This window comes from Centruroides sculpturatus, unplaced genomic scaffold (assembly GCF_000671375.1).
Source record: "Centruroides sculpturatus isolate CEXI.00-Female unplaced genomic scaffold, Cexi_2.0 scaffold1214, whole genome shotgun sequence".
Classification (NCBI taxonomy): domain Eukaryota; kingdom Metazoa; phylum Arthropoda; class Arachnida; order Scorpiones; family Buthidae; genus Centruroides; species Centruroides sculpturatus.
Window position 1 is genome coordinate 13186 of NW_019385996.1, and position 22637 is coordinate 35822.

The 22637-nt window shown below is 19.8% G+C and overlaps 1 protein-coding gene across 1 annotated transcript in view; it reads left to right on the forward strand.

Annotated features, from left to right (window-relative positions):
- The window catches only part of LOC111612995 (zinc finger SWIM domain-containing protein 8-like), a 54445-nt gene that overhangs the window by 10654 nt on the left and 21154 nt on the right, over positions 1 to 22637 (forward strand). The window contains exons 6-8 of the mRNA XM_023354291.1: positions 1214 to 1535; positions 6908 to 7451; positions 11223 to 11412. Of these exons, the coding sequence (XP_023210059.1) occupies positions 1214 to 1535; positions 6908 to 7451; positions 11223 to 11412 (1056 nt within the window). The remainder of the gene's footprint in view (positions 1 to 1213; positions 1536 to 6907; positions 7452 to 11222; positions 11413 to 22637) is intronic.

A 22637-nucleotide genomic window follows, 5' to 3' on the forward strand; every position in this document is an offset into this window, starting at 1 on the left:
ATTCGTAAATTTAGATTACTTTTTTCTGTACTATATTAAAAACTAAAATTTATTTGTTTGTAAGCTTAAAATAGATCCTTATTAACCATATATTATTAAAAATGCATTAATAAATAAAATACAGAACCGGGAATGGTAATTTATGGTTTAGCCTAGTGACGAGTAGATTCAGAGACAAGTAAATTCGACTTACGTCGCTTTCCTGGAACCAATTACCGACGTAAGGCGAGGTATACCTGTAGTTTCAGAGATTACCTCCTACATCCAAACTTACAAACTTTACCTCTTTATAATAGTATAGATATGAAATATGATTACACCTACAACAATCAAAAAATACAATTATTACTTGCTCTTATTCTGTTTTATTATTATTATTATTTTTTTTAATTAATTTTTATATCAATGATATTACAGATTTTCACTGTATGATGATTAGTAATAAAGTAAATAAATCTTTTTATGCTCAGAGAGCACTTAGAAGTCCATTTTTATAGTTATGTTTTTGTTTTATCAAATAACTAGGAATAATTTTTTTATTGTCTGTCTTTCTTTAAAATTGTGCAGTATGTTTGTTAATTTTAATCTGATATTTAGTTCTCTCATCAATTTGTTATCAATCTCTCATTGATGAAATTAAGTAATTTATAAGAATATTTGTGAAAATAAATAAATATATAACATCAACTCAAACCCAATTTAATTGATTAAAGCCAAATAAATGATCTGCTGAATTATCAGGCTACGTCATATGTAAATTAATAGTTCTGAAATCAAAGATCAGACAGAGGTCCAGATAGCGTAAACAATAACTTAACTGCACAGTAAGCAAAAGTTGTGGGTTTGAGTCCTGTTTCATGCCAATTCTGTTCTTCCAGAAATTTCTAAACTAAAAATTAATTTATTACAATTATTAAAATTAATACAAGATGGTGGTATATCCATGTACCTTTAGTCAAATTAATTGGTATCTAATTATTAACATAGCATAAAAATAGCCCAATAATTTGCAGATTGTTTGGCCTTAAATAAATATTTTACTCTTGTTGTTTTTCATAACAATGATATAAAGATAAGAATTGCATAATTGTTTGTAGCCACTGTATTTCAAATCAATTTGTATACTAGTATGATTTTCTAAGTTTTGGTTTACAAATTTATGTAATATTAAACAAAGATCTGTTGTTAATAAAGTATAATTTCTTACGCATAGGACAAGCCATGGAAATCGGAAATTCTGCCATTAACTTTTTAATAGAGACTTGGGAAGGGCATCTTACTCCTCCGGAAGTAGCATCATTAGCAGATCGTGCATCAAGAGGTAGAGATCCTGCTATGGTACGAGCTGCAGCAGAACTAGCTCTTTCTTGTCTACCACATGCTCATGCACTAAACCCTAATGAAATTCAACGAGCACTTATTCAGTGTAAAGAACAAAGTAGTGAAATGCTAGAAAGAGCATGTTTAGCAGTAGAATCTGCAGCCAAAGGTGGTGGCGTTTATCCTGAAGTTCTTTTTGATGTTGCTCGTAAATGGTTAGTACTTATTTTTCTTATTAATTTAGATTGTTTTGCACTTTTGCAATTAGGTTATTCTAGTCTTGTTTGATGATTATTTATACATACCTAAATAAGTAAATGATCATATTGAATTAAAATATATACATTATATATATTTGAAAAACACTTTTTTTTTAATGAATTCTTTATTCAAAGTTTCTTTTCAAATTCTGTAACAATTAAAACTATTTTTTTAAGTCTACCAACTATATATATTTCATTAACATATTTAGAATTTAGGAATTCACTTGATTGTGGATTTATAAGCATGTTCTATTTCATGAAACATTATGCTAGTCCATGAAACAGAAAATGCTTTTGGAAGATTTTCTCCAAATGCATTTTCTGGAATGTTTTAGCTCAGACATAATCTGGCAATAGTTATTTGATTTATTGAATTATTTATGTTGATTGAATGTATTTATATTTATAGTATTAATTTTTATTATTCATTAAATTGAAAGTTCAAATGTATTTTGTGTGTGGATTGTTGCTTTTTAATAGAAATAAATGGCTGAACTCATGATAAGCACAAAGAAAAGGTACACTTAGTGTCCCTGGGAAATGTATTAACTTGTCCTGTGTTGTTCCTGACATATCTTGGGTTGACCAGTGAACCCAAGATATATCGTTTCAGCATTGGAACATTTTTTTAAATTAGATGTTGTTAGTCATTATAATTTTTATATTAAAATTAACTTCCAAAATATAATTTTTTTATATTTATATTTATTAATATAACTATTTTGTTTGTGCGAAATAAAAACATAATAAAAATAAAAACCATTCAAGTATCCAGCATAATTCTTTAATAACATAAAAAATTTTAGAATTTAGAATTAGCGGACTTGATTTGCCATACATCTTTCTTTGAATTCGAAAATAAAACTTTTCTACAGGGGCGGGGAGTACTGATGGGTAGCTCCATGTCGTCGGTCCTCTGTGAGTTGGTACTCCGTAATCTAGAAAACAGTATCCTCCCTTCCTTACAACAAGATATATTGATATATGCGAGATATGTTGATGATGTCTTTATCTTGTGGAAGGATAATCGCAACATCAAGCGTTTTATGGATCTGATAAACAGTAACCCATATGGTTTAACCTTGGAATTGGAGCAACAAGGTAGTAGTAGTAGATCTGACTATAACATGCGTAAAAGGGGAAATCAGAACCAATATTTATCATAAACCGACATCTATCCCCATCATTATCCCTAAGAATTTAGTGGATCCGGAGCATATTAAAATGGCAGTATTTCGATCGTGGATAAGAAGAGCACACTCATTGCACAAACGTTTGTGATACTGTTAAGGAATTACAATATATAAGAAGAACTGCCATACAGCATGGCTATGGGAGAAAAAGAATAGAGGCTCTCATTAAGAAAGATCATAATATTAGAAATAGGCAAAAGCAAAACCACCAAAAAGAAAAAGTGGTTCTCAATTATATACCCTTTCTTAAACCGATTGTCAAGAGGGTTTCCAAAAATAAGAACTTACAAATAGTTTATCGACATAATCCCACTATATACAGGATATTAAGGAATGACAAGGGAGATTATGAATGTAACTCCTTAACAGGAATATACTCAATACTGCTAAGAGACCATAGATTCAACTCTAACTTAGTGTATATAGGCGCAACATTGAGGAATTTGAAGAAAAGAATCAATGAGCATAAAGCCTGGACTCCACATTACCGGAATCCGCGACGTAATCGTAAAACTGAAAGCCAAACTGACGAAACTTCCGGTTTTGGAACGTTCTGTTGGACAGAAACAAGACCGAAAGCGGATTTAAAAATTATTTAACTTTTCCGTTTTCGTCCCGCGCTTCTGTTGTACCGCACCCAATAAAAACGCAAGGATATGTGACGCGTAGTCACGCGTTGTTTGATTGTCGTAATGGCGGAAAGTTTAGCGAAAACGATGAGGAAACAAATAAATTTGGAATTCTTCATCGAAGACGTTAGAAAATACACATGTCTGTACGACAAAAAAATGTAAATAATTCAAATTAATTCTAATGTTAATTAACAATTTCATTGTTAATAAATGCAGAGAAAGCGTGGCAAAATCCGTAGCGTCGTCCATGTTTGTCTCTATGACAATTACAGAACTGATCAACAGATGGCGCTTTTCTAGTAGAGTCAAGTTAAAACAAAAACATAACTGAAACGAAAACGCTATATGTTTCAGTTCTGTTTCTAAGTTTCTGTTTTCAGGTAACGTGGAGTCCAGGCTTAAGCTTTCAGTGAACAAAACGGTTGACAGTACAGTCCTTGCCATTTATGCTAAACAACAAGGCATTACTGTCTTCTGGGACCAGGCCTCTATCATAAAAGCTACCAGATCTAGACACGTGGTAAAATATCTCAAAAAGTTAGAAATCCACAGGGCACAGAAGAGCACGCAGTGTATTAACTATAGGGATGCCGACGGGCTTTCATCCGCTTGGAAATCTTTTTGTGACGAATTGGCATAGTCTATACTAATATTATAAAGAGGTAATGTTTGTAAGTAAGTTTGGATGTAGCAGGTAACCTCCAAAACTACTCATTCGATTTCAAAAATTCTTTTGCCAATATTTAGAATGGAACTTCAGGGTGGACATAGGCTGTATATTATTCCATTAAACATTCATATAAATTAAAAGATATAATCTAGGTTAAGGCTCTTATGTCCAACAGATGGCGCTACGAGTACGACGCCCTAAGTTTGCTTTTCTGTGAAAATGAACTAAAGCAGATCATCTTCTATTTATCTATATAAATAAAACTGTAATATTCATTTGTTCCTACCGATTCCTTTGAAATTTGACACAACGCTGCATTCGAATACGCATGTGTTTTTATATAATATACATGTCGAAATTCCCCCCACTGGGGGGAGATGGACAGGATTAAGGCTTACCGTAAAGAACTCTGCTTCTATTTATACTATTTTAAATGCGGTTTTTTGCGTTTTTGATTGCGTTTTAATAGGGTACATCAACAGAATATACACTAAAAAGGGATTTTTCGAAAAATTTCCCCCATGGGGGAAGTGCTATACATTTATAATAGATACATTTTGAGCCACAACAACGTGTGGCGGGGTCTGCTAGTTCTATATAAAAGGCTTAATCAAGCTTAGGATGATCCTTGATAGATATTTTATTTTATTTATTTATTATTATTTATTAAACATACAGAAATTTGTATGTATCACTTTTGTTTATAACATGTTACCTTTTAATTTTTTACATAACCTTTTATTTGAAATTCGTTTAAGTAATTTTTCGAATTTCCCATTTCGAATTAGAGAAATAACTGATGATGAATGCTTAATGCGTTTGAAAACATTTTTGTTATTAAAGAATTATGCTGGATACTTGAATGGTTTTTATTTTTATTGAATTTATTCTCCAGTAAGCAAATATACATTTATTTAAAAAAATAATTTCAGACGAACGATACACTAGCCATGATTTTTTTTTTCATAATGTGTAATTATTGTTAGGCGTAACATCAACAAAAATTCAAGATGGTGCAACATGCAACAGAGAAAAATTTAAACATGGGATAGGTTAAAATTAAACATTTATATTTCTCTCTGCCTATCATGAGTTTTGCCAGACCCAAGATGAAACAGCTGGGTGGTGAGAAATGGAACATAATACATTGAGATTGATTTAACTGTGAAATTTCTGAGCTGGACCAGCCTCAAATTTTGGACCTCAGAGTGACAAGCTGCTGTCTTTTCTCTCTTAGCTATTTGGCCATCTGGAAAATATTGCTTGAAGTTATACTGTAGTTATGTACTTGAGGTGTTTTCGATTAACTTATAAAATGGTTCATTGGTTTATTGGTGACTCATAAACTATCCATATGATATTTTTGCAGGTCTTATTATGTAGAATCATTGTGTGAATGTAAACTTCTCAATGATGTCCAGAAACTCTAAAATGCTTAACCAATTGGTTAAATAAGTTACCAAGATATGCTTTTCCAAATGGTTGATTCATTCACTCCTAAGTATTTAGTAAGGATTTTTTTTTAATTGCAATATTTTGCACCTATAATAGTTCTGTATTTTCTTACTTTTATCACAAACATACCACTCTTTACAATTGATATATTTTAAAAATTTTNTTTTTTTTTTTCTAACAGAATAGAATTTAACATCGAGTAGAATATAATTCAAAATTAAAAGTTAAGAACAAAAATTCTCTCTTGCCATCTGCCATCTCTCTTGTTGTCTGCAATGAGACAGCCAGGTGGTGGGGGATGAGGTCCAACATATCTGGGACAGACTACCCTCAAAAAATTCCCAGGGGTTTCTCGACTTGCCCAGATTTATTTCTGGGTCCACCAGAATGATATGCCAATGTCTTAATCGCTAGGCAATCTGGCAGTCACATTTAAGAGGTTTGTTCACTATATTTCCAAAGGTTTTGAAATAAAAATCAATGAAAATATTCAAATTTTGCTTACTTTATTATTTCGTTTACAATATAACATTTGAAAAATAAATTATGTACTGCAAAATTAACTTAGTGTGTGTACAGCAGTTCTCCAAATTGGAACATTAAAAATAAATGTATATGACTAATATTAAGTGATTGTATTATTTAATGCTAAGTAATTGAAGTTGTTATAAATCCTCAAAATATTTTTGTTCAAACAAATTTTAGTTTGAAAATATCAGCAACTTCTATAAGACTTAATGTTATTTTCAAACTGTTGAGAAGAAAATGTGGCTACTTTAAAGAAAGTTTAAGTAAAGTAGAAACATTTTTGGATCTAGATTTAGATTGCAATGGAATTGGATTATAATTTTATTTTAAATTAATTACTCAAAAATCCATTTATTTATTGTATGTTAGCTAATTGGAGAAATCCATCAGCAATCAAATAAAACAAGAAATAAAGTTTGAAAAAAATCAGGTTTAAATGGCAGTTACAATGTATAGGTTATACATGCTGTCTGGTAGCTACCACCCCTGTCACATTACATGATGTTCATTTTTAGTCATATGATGATTCCCATGCTTTATAGAAAGTTTCTGATTAGTTTGATAAGTGTAATTATTTTATGTAACAGAAAATTAATAATTCAGAATTTATGAAAGTACCATATCAAACCCTGTTTGCATTAACTAGTTTGATTTAACATGTAAATTCATATACTAGATGTGTGGGAAAAGAAAATGACATTTCACTGTATATTATTTCACAATTTTTGTTGGCATCTCTCATGAATTTTTTAGCAAATTATAATTTTATTCTTGACTCTAGTTGTATATATTTAATTTTTGTAGGATTATTGCTTTACTTATTCACATTCTTTATGTAATTTTCAGGTATGAATTATATGAAGAAAGTCTGGAAGATCGCCATAATGATGGATTATCAGAAACTGTATCAAATACCATAGAATCAGAAAATTTGACAGATGTGGTTTCATCTGCAAGAACAGATCATGGCACAATAGCCACTCACAATCTTCACGTTGGCCAAGTCGAAGGCGTCATTACCACAGCTCCATCTGTTCAAGTTATACCACAATTAGCATGTCCACCTGTCACTTATACATTAGCATATCCAACAGCACCATATGGTTATATGCAAAGTGTAACTCCATTTCCACATTCACCAATGCCTTTACATGCAGCTTATGTTCCATCTCCGGCAGCATATCCATATGGTGCTCTTACTAATTTATCTTATTATACTCCAAGTGCTACAAGTACAACTCATCTTCGTCATTCTACACCTGGATTATATACCAACCAAGTAGTTGGAGTTCCGGTATCTAGAGCTCAATCTGTTTTACCTCTGGGTGGTCATGCTGTTATGGCTACACAATCGCCACCAACTCCAGCAATACCATCTCAACAACAACAGGTATGACTTTTAGTTTGTTTAAGCTAATTTTATCTTTTGATAAATATTAAATATATAATTTATATAAATTTTATATTATTATATTGATATAATAAGATTAAATGTAAATAAGTGTGTGTGTGTGTGTGTGTAAACATTGTATAATAATGTATATGGTTATCATTTGGCCAATTTTGCTGTGGCCCTCAGCACAAGTAGGCATGCACAAACTAAATTTGGTTTATTTGTAAAATAGAGGTTGGGCTTTTTCAAACATGGAAGGGAATATTTATGTAGAAGGGCTGTTTTTGAAAGAAGAAAATACTTTTTAAGTGGTACATCTTTTCCAGGAAAATTGATCTTTTGTTTTAAGACAGGTAGTAATTTAGAAATTGACTGGACTTTCTTCTCTTTGACATAGAAACCATGGGTATTTCTCTAATCATATCACAATCAATGCTATCTAATACCATTGTTTCCAGAATGTTTCTCTTTGAATGCTTTATTGGTGAAGTAAAATTTTGCTCTTCTACTGTCTGCTTTTCAGCAAATCTTTTTTATTGTTGACAATGATACTCCAGCAATCTGATTTTCATGCTTTGTAGAATGAGCAACAGGATGATAAAATTATCATTTTTAGCTTCTCTATCACAGAATTGAAGACATGCAAAATTTTTCATTCTGCAGTGAAAGGATTTGTTATAAGATGGTAAAACAAAACACAAAAGAATATGAAAAGATAAAGTAAATTTCTTACTAAATTTACTACTAAAATAAATGAGCTTGTGTAGCCTTTCACCATATTGTGATCAGATAAACAATTGTTACTTAGGTTAATATTAGGATGTCTGATTCTGATCAGTTTTTTCTTCAGGAGAACTGACAAACTTGAAACACACATGGGGATATTAACTCTTTTTTGTGGGAAAGTGTATGACTGTTAGAGAAAGGGGAGACATGTGACTAACCTTTGAATTTCTCTTTTAAAACAAGTTTATTTACATGAGGAGTTATATATATTTTACATTGTGTCTTTATTGGTGCATAACATGTGAGTGCATCCCCAAAAGCAGTTAATAGATGATCAGCACAACTCTATAGTTAAAGGGAAAGTATGATGTACAGGGGCAAAATACTACTAATTTGAAGTGGAGAACATATATTTTAAATTAAATTAATTAAAAATATGATTAAAAATTGCAGCCTGGCATTGTGACAATCTCACAATAAATAATTACTCATTCTGTTAGGAGATGATTCAGCATATGATGAGAGGACTTGTTCTAATCATTAAATTTATCTTGATTAGTCACTTAACTCTCTGGGTTAGTTCATGGAGAGGAGTAGCAACAATAGAGATGACTCTCTATCATTGCTGCTTGTTGCTTATCTGAATGTTCAGACATGACACTCTTACTTGTCTCTGCCCTTGACTCAGATTTCTCAAAGATCTCCCTCTCCAATACTACATGTAAGCTATTATTGTGGACAGTTGATTTGCTTTCTCATCTTCTTCTCTGATTACATTTATTGTTTCAACACAGTCAATAGAGTCCAATTACTTACATTTATATTTTTGCAGTTAGAGTTCCATTTGATGTGACATAAAATCTTTTTCTATTTTATACTTGATTATGTATCAGGGACAGAATCTCCTAAAAAAGGCCTGTAGTTTTTAATTAATCTGGATTTACTTCCAGATTTTCCAGAACTGTAGTCTGAAAGCTTATTCCTACAGCTTTCAATCAAGGTGCACACACTTAGGGGGTGTACCACAAAATGTATTGATGGAAAAAAAGGCGATACAACACATGGATGATCTGCCAAGGGGAAGGATGTCTCCTGAGAGAACTTTTTTGGGGGAAACTGGCCTGTATTAGTTGTTAGACATTTGAAGAAACCCAAGAAAATGCCACGTGGCCAGCTTATTGGTGAGATGCAAACCCATGACCAATTACCCATGTTCACTGGTGTAATTCATTCATCCATTGGTGGATCTTGCAATGCAAAATATAATGTTGAGAAGTGTGAGTGCAATAACACTTCTTACATATATTACTAAAAGTACTAAAACAACAAGAACTCTATATTGATAAAGATGTAGGGGTGTAGCAAAAAAAATTATAAAGTTGAATTGCCACTATTAGGAAAAGGTTGGAAAATGCTGTCTTAATCTTTTGACTATCCAGCCATTCATTTCTATTTCTTGGAAGTTTCATCATGCATAATACAACTAAGAAAGTAAAGCCTGGACCTATTTAGGCTTATATTAAGTAAGCAAGTATAGCTTGCCACTAACTGTGATAAAATTCAAGTTGAAATAATGTTTACAATTAGAAATTTGTACAGGGTAGGAATGTTAATAATTTTCTTGATTGAAAATAGTTAATATTTCTGCTCTGTATTTTCTAAGCCACTACAAAATGCCACCATATGGTTAACATTACAGAATATGATATCAAAAAATTGAAAAGATCATAAAGTATAAAAAGTAAGCAAATTTAATTAATGATGATGATAAATAATAATTATAATACAATACAAATATTTGGCAGAAACAGTTAAAACTACTATTTTCTAATAACAACTGCAGATAGAAGTGGCACCATACAACTAATATTGGCATGACATTAACCAGCGATTGACACTTGGAAGACTAAAAATATAAACTGCTGTAAGGAAACAAAACATAGATGATTATCAGTTGTTTCAGCAATGTAAACTTCACTTTAAGATTAAAATCAAAAGGTTTTGTGTCTGTTGACTTCCATAAACAAATATTTTAAAATTGTTCTTGAAATTTTAACATTTCAACAATAGAACGATTTAACTTTAAAAGAATTATCTGAAAATTTGCTATTATGTTTTCATAATAGATACATTAAATATCTTGGTGCTAAATTACACTTTTTTAAAGAATTTGCTGAATGTTCAGCAACTTTTGAAAATGTTCTTTTTTTCCGGTTTTGTTTGTATTTTCAATAAGATTAGCATCTGCTTATTTCTTTAAACTGCTTGCCATTGATTTGATCATTGTCTTCATTTTTAAATGGAAATGATAAAGAAATAATAAAATTTATTCAGTTTCTACACAAAAACTAGATGAATTAATAATTTTTATGCAGTTTTTACATGAAATTATTTCTAAAAATTCTAGTTTCAGTACTTAGACAAATTTTGATAATTTTATTATGTAACTAGCTGAGATATCTGGCTTCAATTGGAAAAATGATATATTAAGTAAAGGCAATATACTCATATAAAAATGTATATATGAAAAAGGAATATGTGCTTATAATAGAACCAATTAAAAACAATCTTACATCAAAATTTACCCTAAATACATTCTATAGCCTGAGAAGGATTCAGCCATTCTCATGTGATAGATAGACAGACAGGTATGAATTCAAAAGTAGCCTGTATCCTTTTCAGGACTATCCTGATATATATATGAATGTTTATACAAATTGGTTCAACTGTTCATGTGATACTTGAACAAATGGACAGAAAAAAAGATGGACATGAATTCAATTTTATATATATATATATTGTTTGCTTTAAATACATGTTAGCTTCACTTTGGAATTCATTTAAAATGGTAATATATTAAATAAAGATTCATTAATTACAATAATATTTACAAATATAAGACAATAAACTTATAACTGAAAAGTTTGTTATTCTATTAAATGCTGTTTGCATTGTTTTTACATAATATTAATTTAACTTGTTTTATGGTTTATTAATTTAGTCTACTTTGTAATAGAAAATAAAGCATATTTTATTTTATAGATACAAAATCCCATTTCACAACTCAATCAGCAGCAGATGGGTTATTTACTTGCTGCTTATCGAGTGGGCATGCTAGCTATGGAAACACTTGCCCGCAGAGTGCACGATGATAGACCACAAGCAAAATATGCTAGAAACCCACCTTATGGAGAGGATGTTAAATGGCTCTTGAATGTAGCCAAAAAATTAGGTAAGTAAAATTATTGACTGTTTCCAATAATTACAGATTGACCATCACTAATCCAGCATCATTGGGACTTGTAGGATGCTGGATTACATATGGTTAGGTTAGAATACACTCAACCCAATAGCTAACAATCTCATATACAGTGAAAACTGCATAGTTTATCCATAGAGTCTTTGTATAAGTTAGCTGTATTAAACAACTACCTGTGTAACACAACCACGGGCATCAATTTTTGGTCCAAAACAATATACAACAACTGTAATAAGTGACCACTTCCGCAAATATATCTGGTCTAAACTATTGTTCGACCATTGTCCCACCCTTGAAATTAGGTGCAAGTGTTAATAAATTGGTCTAGCAACAAAGAACATTCATTTCAATTTGTTGGAAAATGTCCGAAAAACGAAAGAAATGCAAAGTGCTGTTGTTAGAAGATCATATTAAAGTTATCACAACAGCAATTAGCGGCGAAATTTAACTGTGGGAAAACTAAATTTATTTTACCGTAGACCTACAGTATGTTCCTTAAGGGTATAAAATATTGTACACGATACAATTAATTGGCTGATCTCATTGTTTGATAAAATTTATTTTATTTATTTATTTATTATTATTATTTATTATTTTTTTTTTTTAAGCTTATATACAGTGCATGTGCGATAAATAGTTTCTGTATCAACCTATCTTATTTCCACGATATTTTTAGAAAAATAATATCCAAGTAATTTTTGCACGCAAAATATTCAAAAAACAGTAAATGCGTTAATGCAAAAATCTGTTTTACAGGCAACCTTCCTTTTTTTGATTCTGCAATGACAATCATGGAATGTAATGAAATCGTATAATGAGAAAAAAATAATAAAATTGTTTTATTATTAATTAATAATTTTTCTTATTGTACTTAAGAAAAATATTAAATATTAAAAAATACAGTATTTTTAAAGTTAAAATAAGATTAAACTAATGAAAACCAAAACCAAAGTGATGCAGAGATAGGACGCGCTTGTATATCGATGACGTAATACTACATGTATTACATCATCGATATACAAGCGCGAGGAGTGAACAAAAAGAACTGAGTCGAATTAATTAAGACGGAAAAAAGAAAGTGTGCATTATAATCGAGAAAATGCGAGTATTGTATTAATCTTTAAAATATTGGCATTAAATCTGTCTTATAATATCACGATGACTCCTGTAAATCAGGTTATCAGATAAGAATAAAATTCAATACCAATATAGCTCTATCATTGAAAAATTTCACTTATTTTTGCTCACCTCGAGTTTTGCTTTTTAGTAGAAATGGCTAAAAAGTGCATAAAATACATACGGAAATATGTTATTACAAGACCACCTGTCTAAAACACCACTTTTTGAAGGAACCGTGGGTGGTCGCCATAGACAGGTTTTAGTATATTTAAAAAACTCCATAAATCAATACAAGTTGGTTAATAAAGAAAGAAAAAATGAACATTAAATGAAAATTTAATAAAAATTAAAATACATCTGGATACAAGTCCAATTTTGCTTGCCATGACCATTCACCAGGAACAACTATTTCCATTGCAGAGACAACCTTTGAATGTAGAATGGAAAGTAGAATGGAAATAGTTGTTCCTGGTGATTGGACATGGCAAGCAAAATTGGACTTGTATCCAGATGCATTTTACTTTTTATTAAATTGTAATTCTGCCAGCCCTTTTCTACAAAAAACATTAAATGAAAATTCTTGTCAGATTATGATCCATCTGTGCAACATTGAGCACCCCAAACACTAGAGGTGGTTTGGTGGGGCAACATGGAAATTTGAAATTATGTTAGTCAAAGTTAGTAATATTTTAAATGAGAATTGGAATTTAATACTTTAATATTAACATGTTTGTTTTCATTAATAATAATTCATAAACTAACATATTTATATAACAGCCAGGAAAGTGTGACAATTGCTCAAAAATTGACCCCCAAAGATTTTTACATTTTTGGACTTGGAACCTTGAAACATCAAGAAATGAAAATAAATTTAGGGTTTTTCTGTATGTGTATAAGATTGTGTGTGGGAGGGGCACAATTTTGTTCACCCTCTTTGAAGCTTAATAATTCCTGTGCTTTTTGTTGAAAATTTTTCTGAAATTTTTGTTGGGATGTTTGTTTATTAGGGGGATTGATGCTATTGAATTTTGGTGGTCTAAGGTTGAGGGGATGGGGAGATAAAGGGCATGTGTATCGCCAGTAGGGTCAGACTTATTGACAATTTTACTCATTATTAGCATTTATTAATGTAATTTATTAATAGTTTTTATAAAACTCTTTTTATTATAAAAAGTCTTTTAAATAAATTATCATAACAGATGATATCACCACAATTTAAATGTTTTGTTGGAAAAGTTACACAACTCATTGCTGGATTATTTTTTGTTTTTGGAATTTTATTTTAAACAATATTACATATAAACGTTTTAAAGAATTACTATTATGAAAATTTTCAAAAAAAATTTATTTGATTAATTTATGAAATTCTTTAAATAAAATTAAATTGTGAATGTCTTAATACTGTCATTAGTGGATTTAATGTGTTGTTTCAATCTTCAGTTAATAGTTGATGATCTATTGTGTCAAATAAAATGAATAAACAAGCACAAGGAATCATAAAAAGTTTTTAAAATTTAATGAAAAGTACTTGCAAAGTTTTAATTCTAGTATCTAAACTGTTAGGCTAAATTTTCTGATATACAAGGTCTGTTCAAAAAGTATTGGATCTTTGGTTGGCAGAAATAAATTTATTGACTTTGAGGTACAAAACCCCAATCCCCTTCAAAGTAGTCTCCTTGGTAATGTATACACTTCTCCCAGCGTTCCTCCCATTGCTGGAAACACTGCTGGAACACATCTTTTGGAATGGCCATCAGCCGGTCCGTCGGATTCCGCACAATGTCTTCTCTTGACTAAATTTGGGTTTCTTTTAGCAGCATTTTCAGCTTGGGAAATAGCCAAAGGTCCCACGGAGCCATGTGGGGAGAGTATGGAGCATGACGAACCACAGGAGTATTGTGTTTGGCGACGAAAGCTCGAAACAGATGCGCAGAATGGGCGGATGTGTTATCACGATGGAGCTGCCAAGTTTTGATCGACCACAGATCCGGTCGTTTNTTTTTTTTTTTTTTTTTTTTTTTTTTTTTTTTTTTTTTTTTTTTTTTTTTTTTTTTTTTTTTTTTTTTTTTTTTTTTTTTTTTTTTTTTTTTTTTTTTTTTTTTTTTTTTTTTTTTTTTTTTTTTTTTTTTTTTTTTTTTTTTTTTTTTTTTTTTTTTTTTTTTTTTTTTTTTTTTTTTTTTTTTTTTTTTTTTTTTTTTTTTTTTTTTTTTTTTTTTTTTTTTTTTTTTTTTTTTTTTTTTTTTTTTTTTTTTTTTTTTTTTTTTTTTTTTTTTTTTTTTTTTTTTTTTTTTTTTTTTTTTTTTTTTTTTTTTTTTTTTTTTTTTTTTTTTTTTTTTTTTTTTTTTTTTTTTTTTTTTTTTTTTTTTTTTTTTTTTTTTTTTTTTTTTTTTTTTTTTTTTTTTTTTTTTTTTTTTTTTTTTTTTTTTTTTTTTTTTTTTTTTTTTTTTTTTTTTTTTTTTTTTTTTTTTTTTTTTTTTTTTTTTTTTTTTTTTTTTTTTTTTTTTTTTTTTTTTTTTTTTTTTTTTTTTTTTTTTTTTTTTTTTTTTTTTTTTTTTTTTTTTTTTTTTTTTTTTTTTTTTTTTTTTTTTTTTTTTTTTTTTTTTTTTTTTTTTTTTTTTTTTTTTTTTTTTTTTTTTTTTTTTTTTTTTTTTTTTTTTTTTTTTTTTTTTTTTTTTTTTTTTTTTTTTTTTTTTTTTTTTTTTTTTTTTTTTTTTTTTTTTTTTTTTTTTTTTTTTTTTTTTTTTTTTTTTTTTTTTTTTTTTTTTTTTTTTTTTTTTTTTTTTTTTTTTTTTTTTTTTTTTTTTTTTTTTTTTTTTTTTTTTTTTTTTTTTTTTTTTTTTTTTTTTTTTTTTTTTTTTTTTTTTTTTTTTTTTTTTTTTTTTTTTTTTTTTTTTTTTTTTTTTTTTTTTTTTTTTTTTTTTTTTTTTTTTTTTTTTTTTTTTTTTTTTTTTTTTTTTTTTTTTTTTTTTTTTTTTTTTTTTTTTTTTTTTTTTTTTTTTTTTTTTTTTTTTTTTTTTTTTTTTTTTTTTTTTTTTTTTTTTTTTTTTTTTTTTTTTTTTTTTTTTTTTTTTTTTTTTTTTTTTTTTTTTTTTTTTTTTTTTTTTTTTTTTTTTTTTTTTTTTTTTTTTTTTTTTTTTTTTTTTTTTTTTTTTTTTTTTTTTTTTTTTTTTTTTTTTTTTTTTTTTTTTTTTTTTTTTTTTTTTTTTTTTTTTTTTTTTTTTTTTTTTTTTTTTTTTTTTTTTTTTTTTTTTTTTTTTTTTTTTTTTTTTTTTTTTTTTTTTTTTTTTTTTTTTTTTTTTTTTTTTTTTTTTTTTTTTTTTTTTTTTTTTTTTTTTTTTTTTTTTTTTTTTTTTTTTTTTTTTTTTTTTTTTTTTTTTTTTTTTTTTTTTTTTTTTTTTTTTTTTTTTTTTTTTTTTTTTTTTTTTTTTTTTTTTTTTTTTTTTTTTTTTTTTTTTTTTTTTTTTTTTTTTTTTTTTTTTTTTTTTTTTTTTTTTTTTTTTTTTTTTTTTTTTTTTTTTTTTTTTTTTTTTTTTTTTTTTTTTTTTTTTTTTTTTTTTTTTTTTTTTTTTTTTTTTTTTTTTTTTTTTTTTTTTTTTTTTTTTTTTTTTTTTTTTTTTTTTTTTTTTTTTTTTTTTTTTTTTTTTTTTTTTTTTTTTTTTTTTTTTTTTTTTTTTTTTTTTTTTTTTTTTTTTTTTTTTTTTTTTTTTTTTTTTTTTTTTTTTTTTTTTTTTTTTTTTTTTTTTTTTTTTTTTTTTTTTTTTTTTTTTTTTTTTTTTTTTTTTTTTTTTTTTTTTTTTTTTTTTTTTTTTTTTTTTTTTTTTTTTTTTTTTTTTTTTTTTTTTTTTTTTTTTTTTTTTTTTTTTTTTTTTTTTTTTTTTTTTTTTTTTTTTTTTTTTTTTTTTTTTTTTTTTTTTTTTTTTTTTTTTTTTTTTTTTTTTTTTTTTTTTTTTTTTTTTTTTTTTTTTTTTTTTTTTTTTTTTTTTTTTTTTTTTTTTTTTTTTTTTTTTTTTTTTTTTTTTTTTTTTTTTTTTTTTTTTTTTTTTTTTTTTTTTTTTTTTTTTTTTTTTTTTTTTTTTTTTTTTTTTTTTTTTTTTTTTTTTTTTTTTTTTTTTTTTTTTTTTTTTTTTTTTTTTTTTTTTTTTTTTTTTTTTTTTTTTTTTTTTTTTTTTTTTTTTTTTTTTTTTTTTTTTTTTTTTTTTTTTTTTTTTTTTTTTTTTTTTTTTTTTTTTTTTTTTTTTTTTTTTTTTTTTTTTTTTTTTTTTTTTTTTTTTTTTTTTTTTTTTTTTTTTTTTTTTTTTTTTTTTTTTTTTTTTTTTTTTTTTTTTTTTTTTTTTTTTTTTTTTTTTTTTTTTTTTTTTTTTTTTTTTTTTTTTTTTTTTTTTTTTTTTTTTTTTTTTTTTTTTTTTTTTTTTTTTTTTTTTTTTTTTTTTTTTTTTTTTTTTTTTTTTTTTTTTTTTTTTTTTTTTTTTTTTTTTTTTTTTTTTTTTTTTTTTTTTTTTTTTTTTTTTTTTTTTTTTTTTTTTTTTTTTTTTTTTTTTTTTTTTTTTTTTTTTTTTTTTTTTTTTTTTTTTTTTTTTTTTTTTTTTTTTTTTTTTTTTTTTTTTTTTTTTTTTTTTTTTTTTTTTTTTTTTTTTTTTTTTTTTTTTTTTTTTTTTTTTTTTTTTTTTTTTTTTTTTTTTTTTTTTTTTTTTTTTTTTTTTTTTTTTTTTTTTTTTTTTTTTTTTTTTTTTTTTTTTTTTTTTTTTTTTTTTTTTTTTTTTTTTTTTTTTTTTTTTTTTTTTTTTTTTTTTTTTTTTTTTTTTTTTTTTTTTTTTTTTTTTTTTTTTTTTTTTTTTTTTTTTTTTTTTTTTTTTTTTTTTTTTTTTTTTTTTTTTTTTTTTTTTTTTTTTTTTTTTTTTTTTTTTTTTTTTTTTTTTTTTTTTTTTTTTTTTTTTTTTTTTTTTTTTTTTTTTTTTTTTTTTTTTTTTTTTTTTTTTTTTTTTTTTTTTTTTTTTTTTTTTTTTTTTTTTTTTTTTTTTTTTTTTTTTTTTTTTTTTTTTTTTTTTTTTTTTTTTTTTTTTTTTTTTTTTTTTTTTTTTTTTTTTTTTTTTTTTTTTTTTTTTTTTTTTTTTTTTTTTTTTTTTTTTTTTTTTTTTTTTTTTTTTTTTTTTTTTTTTTTTTTTTTTTTTTTTTTTTTTTTTTTTTTTTTTTTTTTTTTTTTTTTTTTTTTTTTTTTTTTTTTTTTTTTTTTTTTTTTTTTTTTTTTTTTTTTTTTTTTTTTTTTTTTTTTTTTTTTTTTTTTTTTTTTTTTTTTTTTTTTTTTTTTTTTTTTTTTTTTTTTTTTTTTTTTTTTTTTTTTTTTTTTTTTTTTTTTTTTTTTTTTTTTTTTTTTTTTTTTTTTTTTTTTTTTTTTTTTTTTTTTTTTTTTTTTTTTTTTTTTTTTTTTTTTTTTTTTTTTTTTTTTTTTTTTTTTTTTTTTTTTTTTTTTTTTTTTTTTTTTTTTTTTTTTTTTTTTTTTTTTTTTTTTTTTTTTTTTTTTTTTTTTTTTTTTTTTTTTTTTTTTTTTTTTTTTTTTTTTTTTTTTTTTTTTTTTTTTTTTTTTTTTTTTTTTTTTTTTTTTTTTTTTTTTTTTTTTTTTTTTTTTTTTTTTTTTTTTTTTTTTTTTTTTTTTTTTTTTTTTTTTTTTTTTTTTTTTTTTTTTTTTTTTTTTTTTTTTTTTTTTTTTTTTTTTTTTTTTTTTTTTTTTTTTTTTTTTTTTTTTTTTTTTTTTTTTTTTTTTTTTTTTTTTTTTTTTTTTTTTTTTTTTTTTTTTTTTTTTTTTTTTTTTTTTTTTTTTTTTTTTTTTTTTTTTTTTTTTTTTTTTTTTTTTTTTTTTTTTTTTTTTTTTTTTTTTTTTTTTTTTTTTTTTTTTTTTTTTTTTTTTTTTTTTTTTTTTTTTTTTTTTTTTTTTTTTTTTTTTTTTTTTTTTTTTTTTTTTTTTTTTTTTTTTTTTTTTTTTTTTTTTTTTTTTTTTTTTTTTTTTTTTTTTTTTTTTTTTTTTTTTTTTTTTTTTTTTTTTTTTTTTTTTTTTTTTTTTTTTTTTTTTTTTTTTTTTTTTTTTTTTTTTTTTTTTTTTTTTTTTTTTTTTTTTTTTTTTTTTTTTTTTTTTTTTTTTTTTTTTTTTTTTTTTTTTTTTTTTTTTTTTTTTTTTTTTTTTTTTTTTTTTTTTTTTTTTTTTTTTTTTTTTTTTTTTTTTTTTTTTTTTTTTTTTTTTTTTTTTTTTTTTTTTTTTTTTTTTTTTTTTTTTTTTTTTTTTTTTTTTTTTTTTTTTTTTTTTTTTTTTTTTTTTTTTTTTTTTTTTTTTTTTTTTTTTTTTTTTTTTTTTTTTTTTTTTTTTTTTTTTTTTTTTTTTTTTTTTTTTTTTTTTTTTTTTTTTTTTTTTTTTTTTTTTTTTTTTTTTTTTTTTTTTTTTTTTTTTTTTTTTTTTTTTTTTTTTTTTTTTTTTTTTTTTTTTTTTTTTTTTTTTTTTTTTTTTTTTTTTTTTTTTTTTTTTTTTTTTTTTTTTTTTTTTTTTTTTTTTTTTTTTTTTTTTTTTTTTTTTTTTTTTTTTTTTTTTTTTTTTTTTTTTTTTTTTTTTTTTTTTTTTTTTTTTTTTTTTTTTTTTTTTTTTTTTTTTTTTTTTTTTTTTTTTTTTTTTTTTTTTTTTTTTTTTTTTTTTTTTTTTTTTTTTTTTTTTTTTTTTTTTTTTTTTTTTTTTTTTTTTTTTTTTTTTTTTTTTTTTTTTTTTTTTTTTTTTTTTTTTTTTTTTTTTTTTTTTTTTTTTTTTTTTTTTTTTTTTTTTTTTTTTTTTTTTTTTTTTTTTTTTTTTTTTTTTTTTTTTTTTTTTTTTTTTTTTTTTTTTTTTTTTTTTTTTTTTTTTTTTTTTTTTTTTTTTTTTTTTTTTTTTTTTTTTTTTTTTTTTTTTTTTTTTTTTTTTTTTTTTTTTTTTTTTTTTTTTTTTTTTTTTTTTTTTTTTTTTTTTTTTTTTTTTTTTTTTTTTTTTTTTTTTTTTTTTTTTTTTTTTTTTTTTTTTTTTTTTTTTTTTTTTTTTTTTTTTTTTTTTTTTTTTTTTTTTTTTTTTTTTTTTTTTTTTTTTTTTTTTTTTTTTTTTTTTTTTTTTTTTTTTTTTTTTTTTTTTTTTTTTTTTTTTTTTTTTTTTTTTTTTTTTTTTTTTTTTTTTTTTTTTTTTTTTTTTTTTTTTTTTTTTTTTTTTTTTTTTTTTTTTTTTTTTTTTTTTTTTTTTTTTTTTTTTTTTTTTTTTTTTTTTTTTTTTTTTTTTTTTTTTTTTTTTTTTTTTTTTTTTTTTTTTTTTTTTTTTTTTTTTTTTTTTTTTTTTTTTTTTTTTTTTTTTTTTTTTTTTTTTTTTTTTTTTTTTTTTTTTTTTTTTTTTTTTTTTTTTTTTTTTTTTTTTTTTTTTTTTTTTTTTTTTTTTTTTTTTTTTTTTTTTTTTTTTTTTTTTTTTTTTTTTTTTTTTTTTTTTTTTTTTTTTTTTTTTTTTTTTTTTTTTTTTTTTTTTTTTTTTTTTTTTTTTTTTTTTTTTTTTTTTTTTTTTTTTTTTTTTTTTTTTTTTTTTTTTTTTTTTTTTTTTTTTTTTTTTTTTTTTTTTTTTTTTTTTTTTTTTTTTTTTTTTTTTTTTTTTTTTTTTTTTTTTTTTTTTTTTTTTTTTTTTTTTTTTTTTTTTTTTTTTTTTTTTTTTTTTTTTTTTTTTTTTTTTTTTTTTTTTTTTTTTTTTTTTTTTTTTTTTTTTTTTTTTTTTTTTTTTTTTTTTTTTTTTTTTTTTTTTTTTTTTTTTTTTTTTTTTTTTTTTTTTTTTTTTTTTTTTTTTTTTTTTTTTTTTTTTTTTTTTTTTTTTTTTTTTTTTTTTTTTTTTTTTTTTTTTTTTTTTTTTTTTTTTTTTTTTTTTTTTTTTTTTTTTTTTTTTTTTTTTTTTTTTTTTTTTTTTTTTTTTTTTTTTTTTTTTTTTTTTTTTTTTTTTTTTTTTTTTTTTTTTTTTTTTTTTTTTTTTTTTTTTTTTTTTTTTTTTTTTTTTTTTTTTTTTTTTTTTTTTTTTTTTTTTTTTTTTTTTTTTTTTTTTTTTTTTTTTTTTTTTTTTTTTTTTTTTTTTTTTTTTTTTTTTTTTTTTTTTTTTTTTTTTTTTTTTTTTTTTTTTTTTTTTTTTTTTTTTTTTTTTTTTTTTTTTTTTTTTTTTTTTTTTTTTTTTTTTTTTTTTTTTTTTTTTTTTTTTTTTTTTTTTTTTTTTTTTTTTTTTTTTTTTTTTTTTTTTTTTTTTTTTTTTTTTTTTTTTTTTTTTTTTTTTTTTTTTTTTTTTTTTTTTTTTTTTTTTTTTTTTTTTTTTTTTTTTTTTTTTTTTTTTTTTTTTTTTTTTTTTTTTTTTTTTTTTTTTTTTTTTTTTTTTTTTTTTTTTTTTTTTTTTTTTTTTTTTTTTTTTTTTTTTTTTTTTTTTTTTTTTTTTTTTTTTTTTTTTTTTTTTTTTTTTTTTTTTTTTTTTTTTTTTTTTTTTTTTTTTTTTTTTTTTTTTTTTTTTTTTTTTTTTTTTTTTTTTTTTTTTTTTTTTTTTTTTTTTTTTTTTTTTTTTTTTTTTTTTTTTTTTTTTTTTTTTTTTTTTTTTTTTTTTTTTTTTTTTTTTTTTTTTTTTTTTTTTTTTTTTTTTTTTTTTTTTTTTTTTTTTTTTTTTTTTTTTTTTTTTTTTTTTTTTTTTTTTTTTTTTTTTTTTTTTTTTTTTTTTTTTTTTTTTTTTTTTTTTTTTTTTTTTTTTTTTTTTTTTTTTTTTTTTTTTTTTTTTTTTTTTTTTTTTTTTTTTTTTTTTTTTTTTTTTTTTTTTTTTTTTTTTTTTTTTTTTTTTTTTTTTTTTTTTTTTTTTTTTTTTTTTTTTTTTTTTTTTTTTTTTTTTTTTTTTTTTTTTTTTTTTTTTTTTTTTTTTTTTTTTTTTTTTTTTTTTTTTTTTTTTTTTTTTTTTTTTTTTTTTTTTTTTTTTTTTTTTTTTTTTTTTTTTTTTTTTTTTTTTTTTTTTTTTTTTTTTTTTTTTTTTTTTTTTTTTTTTTTTTTTTTTTTTTTTTTTTTTTTTTTTTTTTTTTTTTTTTTTTTTTTTTTTTTTTTTTTTTTTTTTTTTTTTTTTTTTTTTTTTTTTTTTTTTTTTTTTTTTTTTTTTTTTTTTTTTTTTTTTTTTTTTTTTTTTTTTTTTTTTTTTTTTTTTTTTTTTTTTTTTTTTTTTTTTTTTTTTTTTTTTTTTTTTTTTTTTTTTTTTTTTTTTTTTTTTTTTTTTTTTTTTTTTTTTTTTTTTTTTTTTTTTTTTTTTTTTTTTTTTTTTTTTTTTTTTTTTTTTTTTTTTTTTTTTTTTTTTTTTTTTTTTTTTTTTTTTTTTTTTTTTTTTTTTTTTTTTTTTTTTTTTTTTTTTTTTTTTTTTTTTTTTTTTTTTTTTTTTTTTTTTTTTTTTTTTTTTTTTTTTTTTTTTTTTTTTTTTTTTTTTTTTTTTTTTTTTTTTTTTTTTTTTTTTTTTTTTTTTTTTTTTTTTTTTTTTTTTTTTTTTTTTTTTTTTTTTTTTTTTTTTTTTTTTTTTTTTTTTTTTTTTTTTTTTTTTTTTTTTTTTTTTTTTTTTTTTTTTTTTTTTTTTTTTTTTTTTTTTTTTTTTTTTTTTTTTTTTTTTTTTTTTTTTTTTTTTTTTTTTTTTTTTTTTTTTTTTTTTTTTTTTTTTTTTTTTTTTTTTTTTTTTTTTTTTTTTTTTTTTTTTTTTTTTTTTTTTTTTTTTTTTTTTTTTTTTTTTTTTTTTTTTTTTTTTTTTTTTTTTTTTTTTTTTTTTTTTTTTTTTTTTTTTTTTTTTTTTTTTTTTTTTTTTTTTTTTTTTTTTTTTTTTTTTTTTTTTTTTTTTTTTTTTTTTTTTTTTTTTTTTTTTTTTTTTTTTTTTTTTTTTTTTTTTTTTTTTTTTTTTTTTTTTTTTTTTTTTTTTTTTTTTTTTTTTTTTTTTTTTTTTTTTTTTTTTTTTTTTTTTTTTTTTTTTTTTTTTTTTTTTTTTTTTTTTTTTTTTTTTTTTTTTTTTTTTTTTTTTTTTTTTTTTTTTTTTTTTTTTTTTTTTTTTTTTTTTTTTT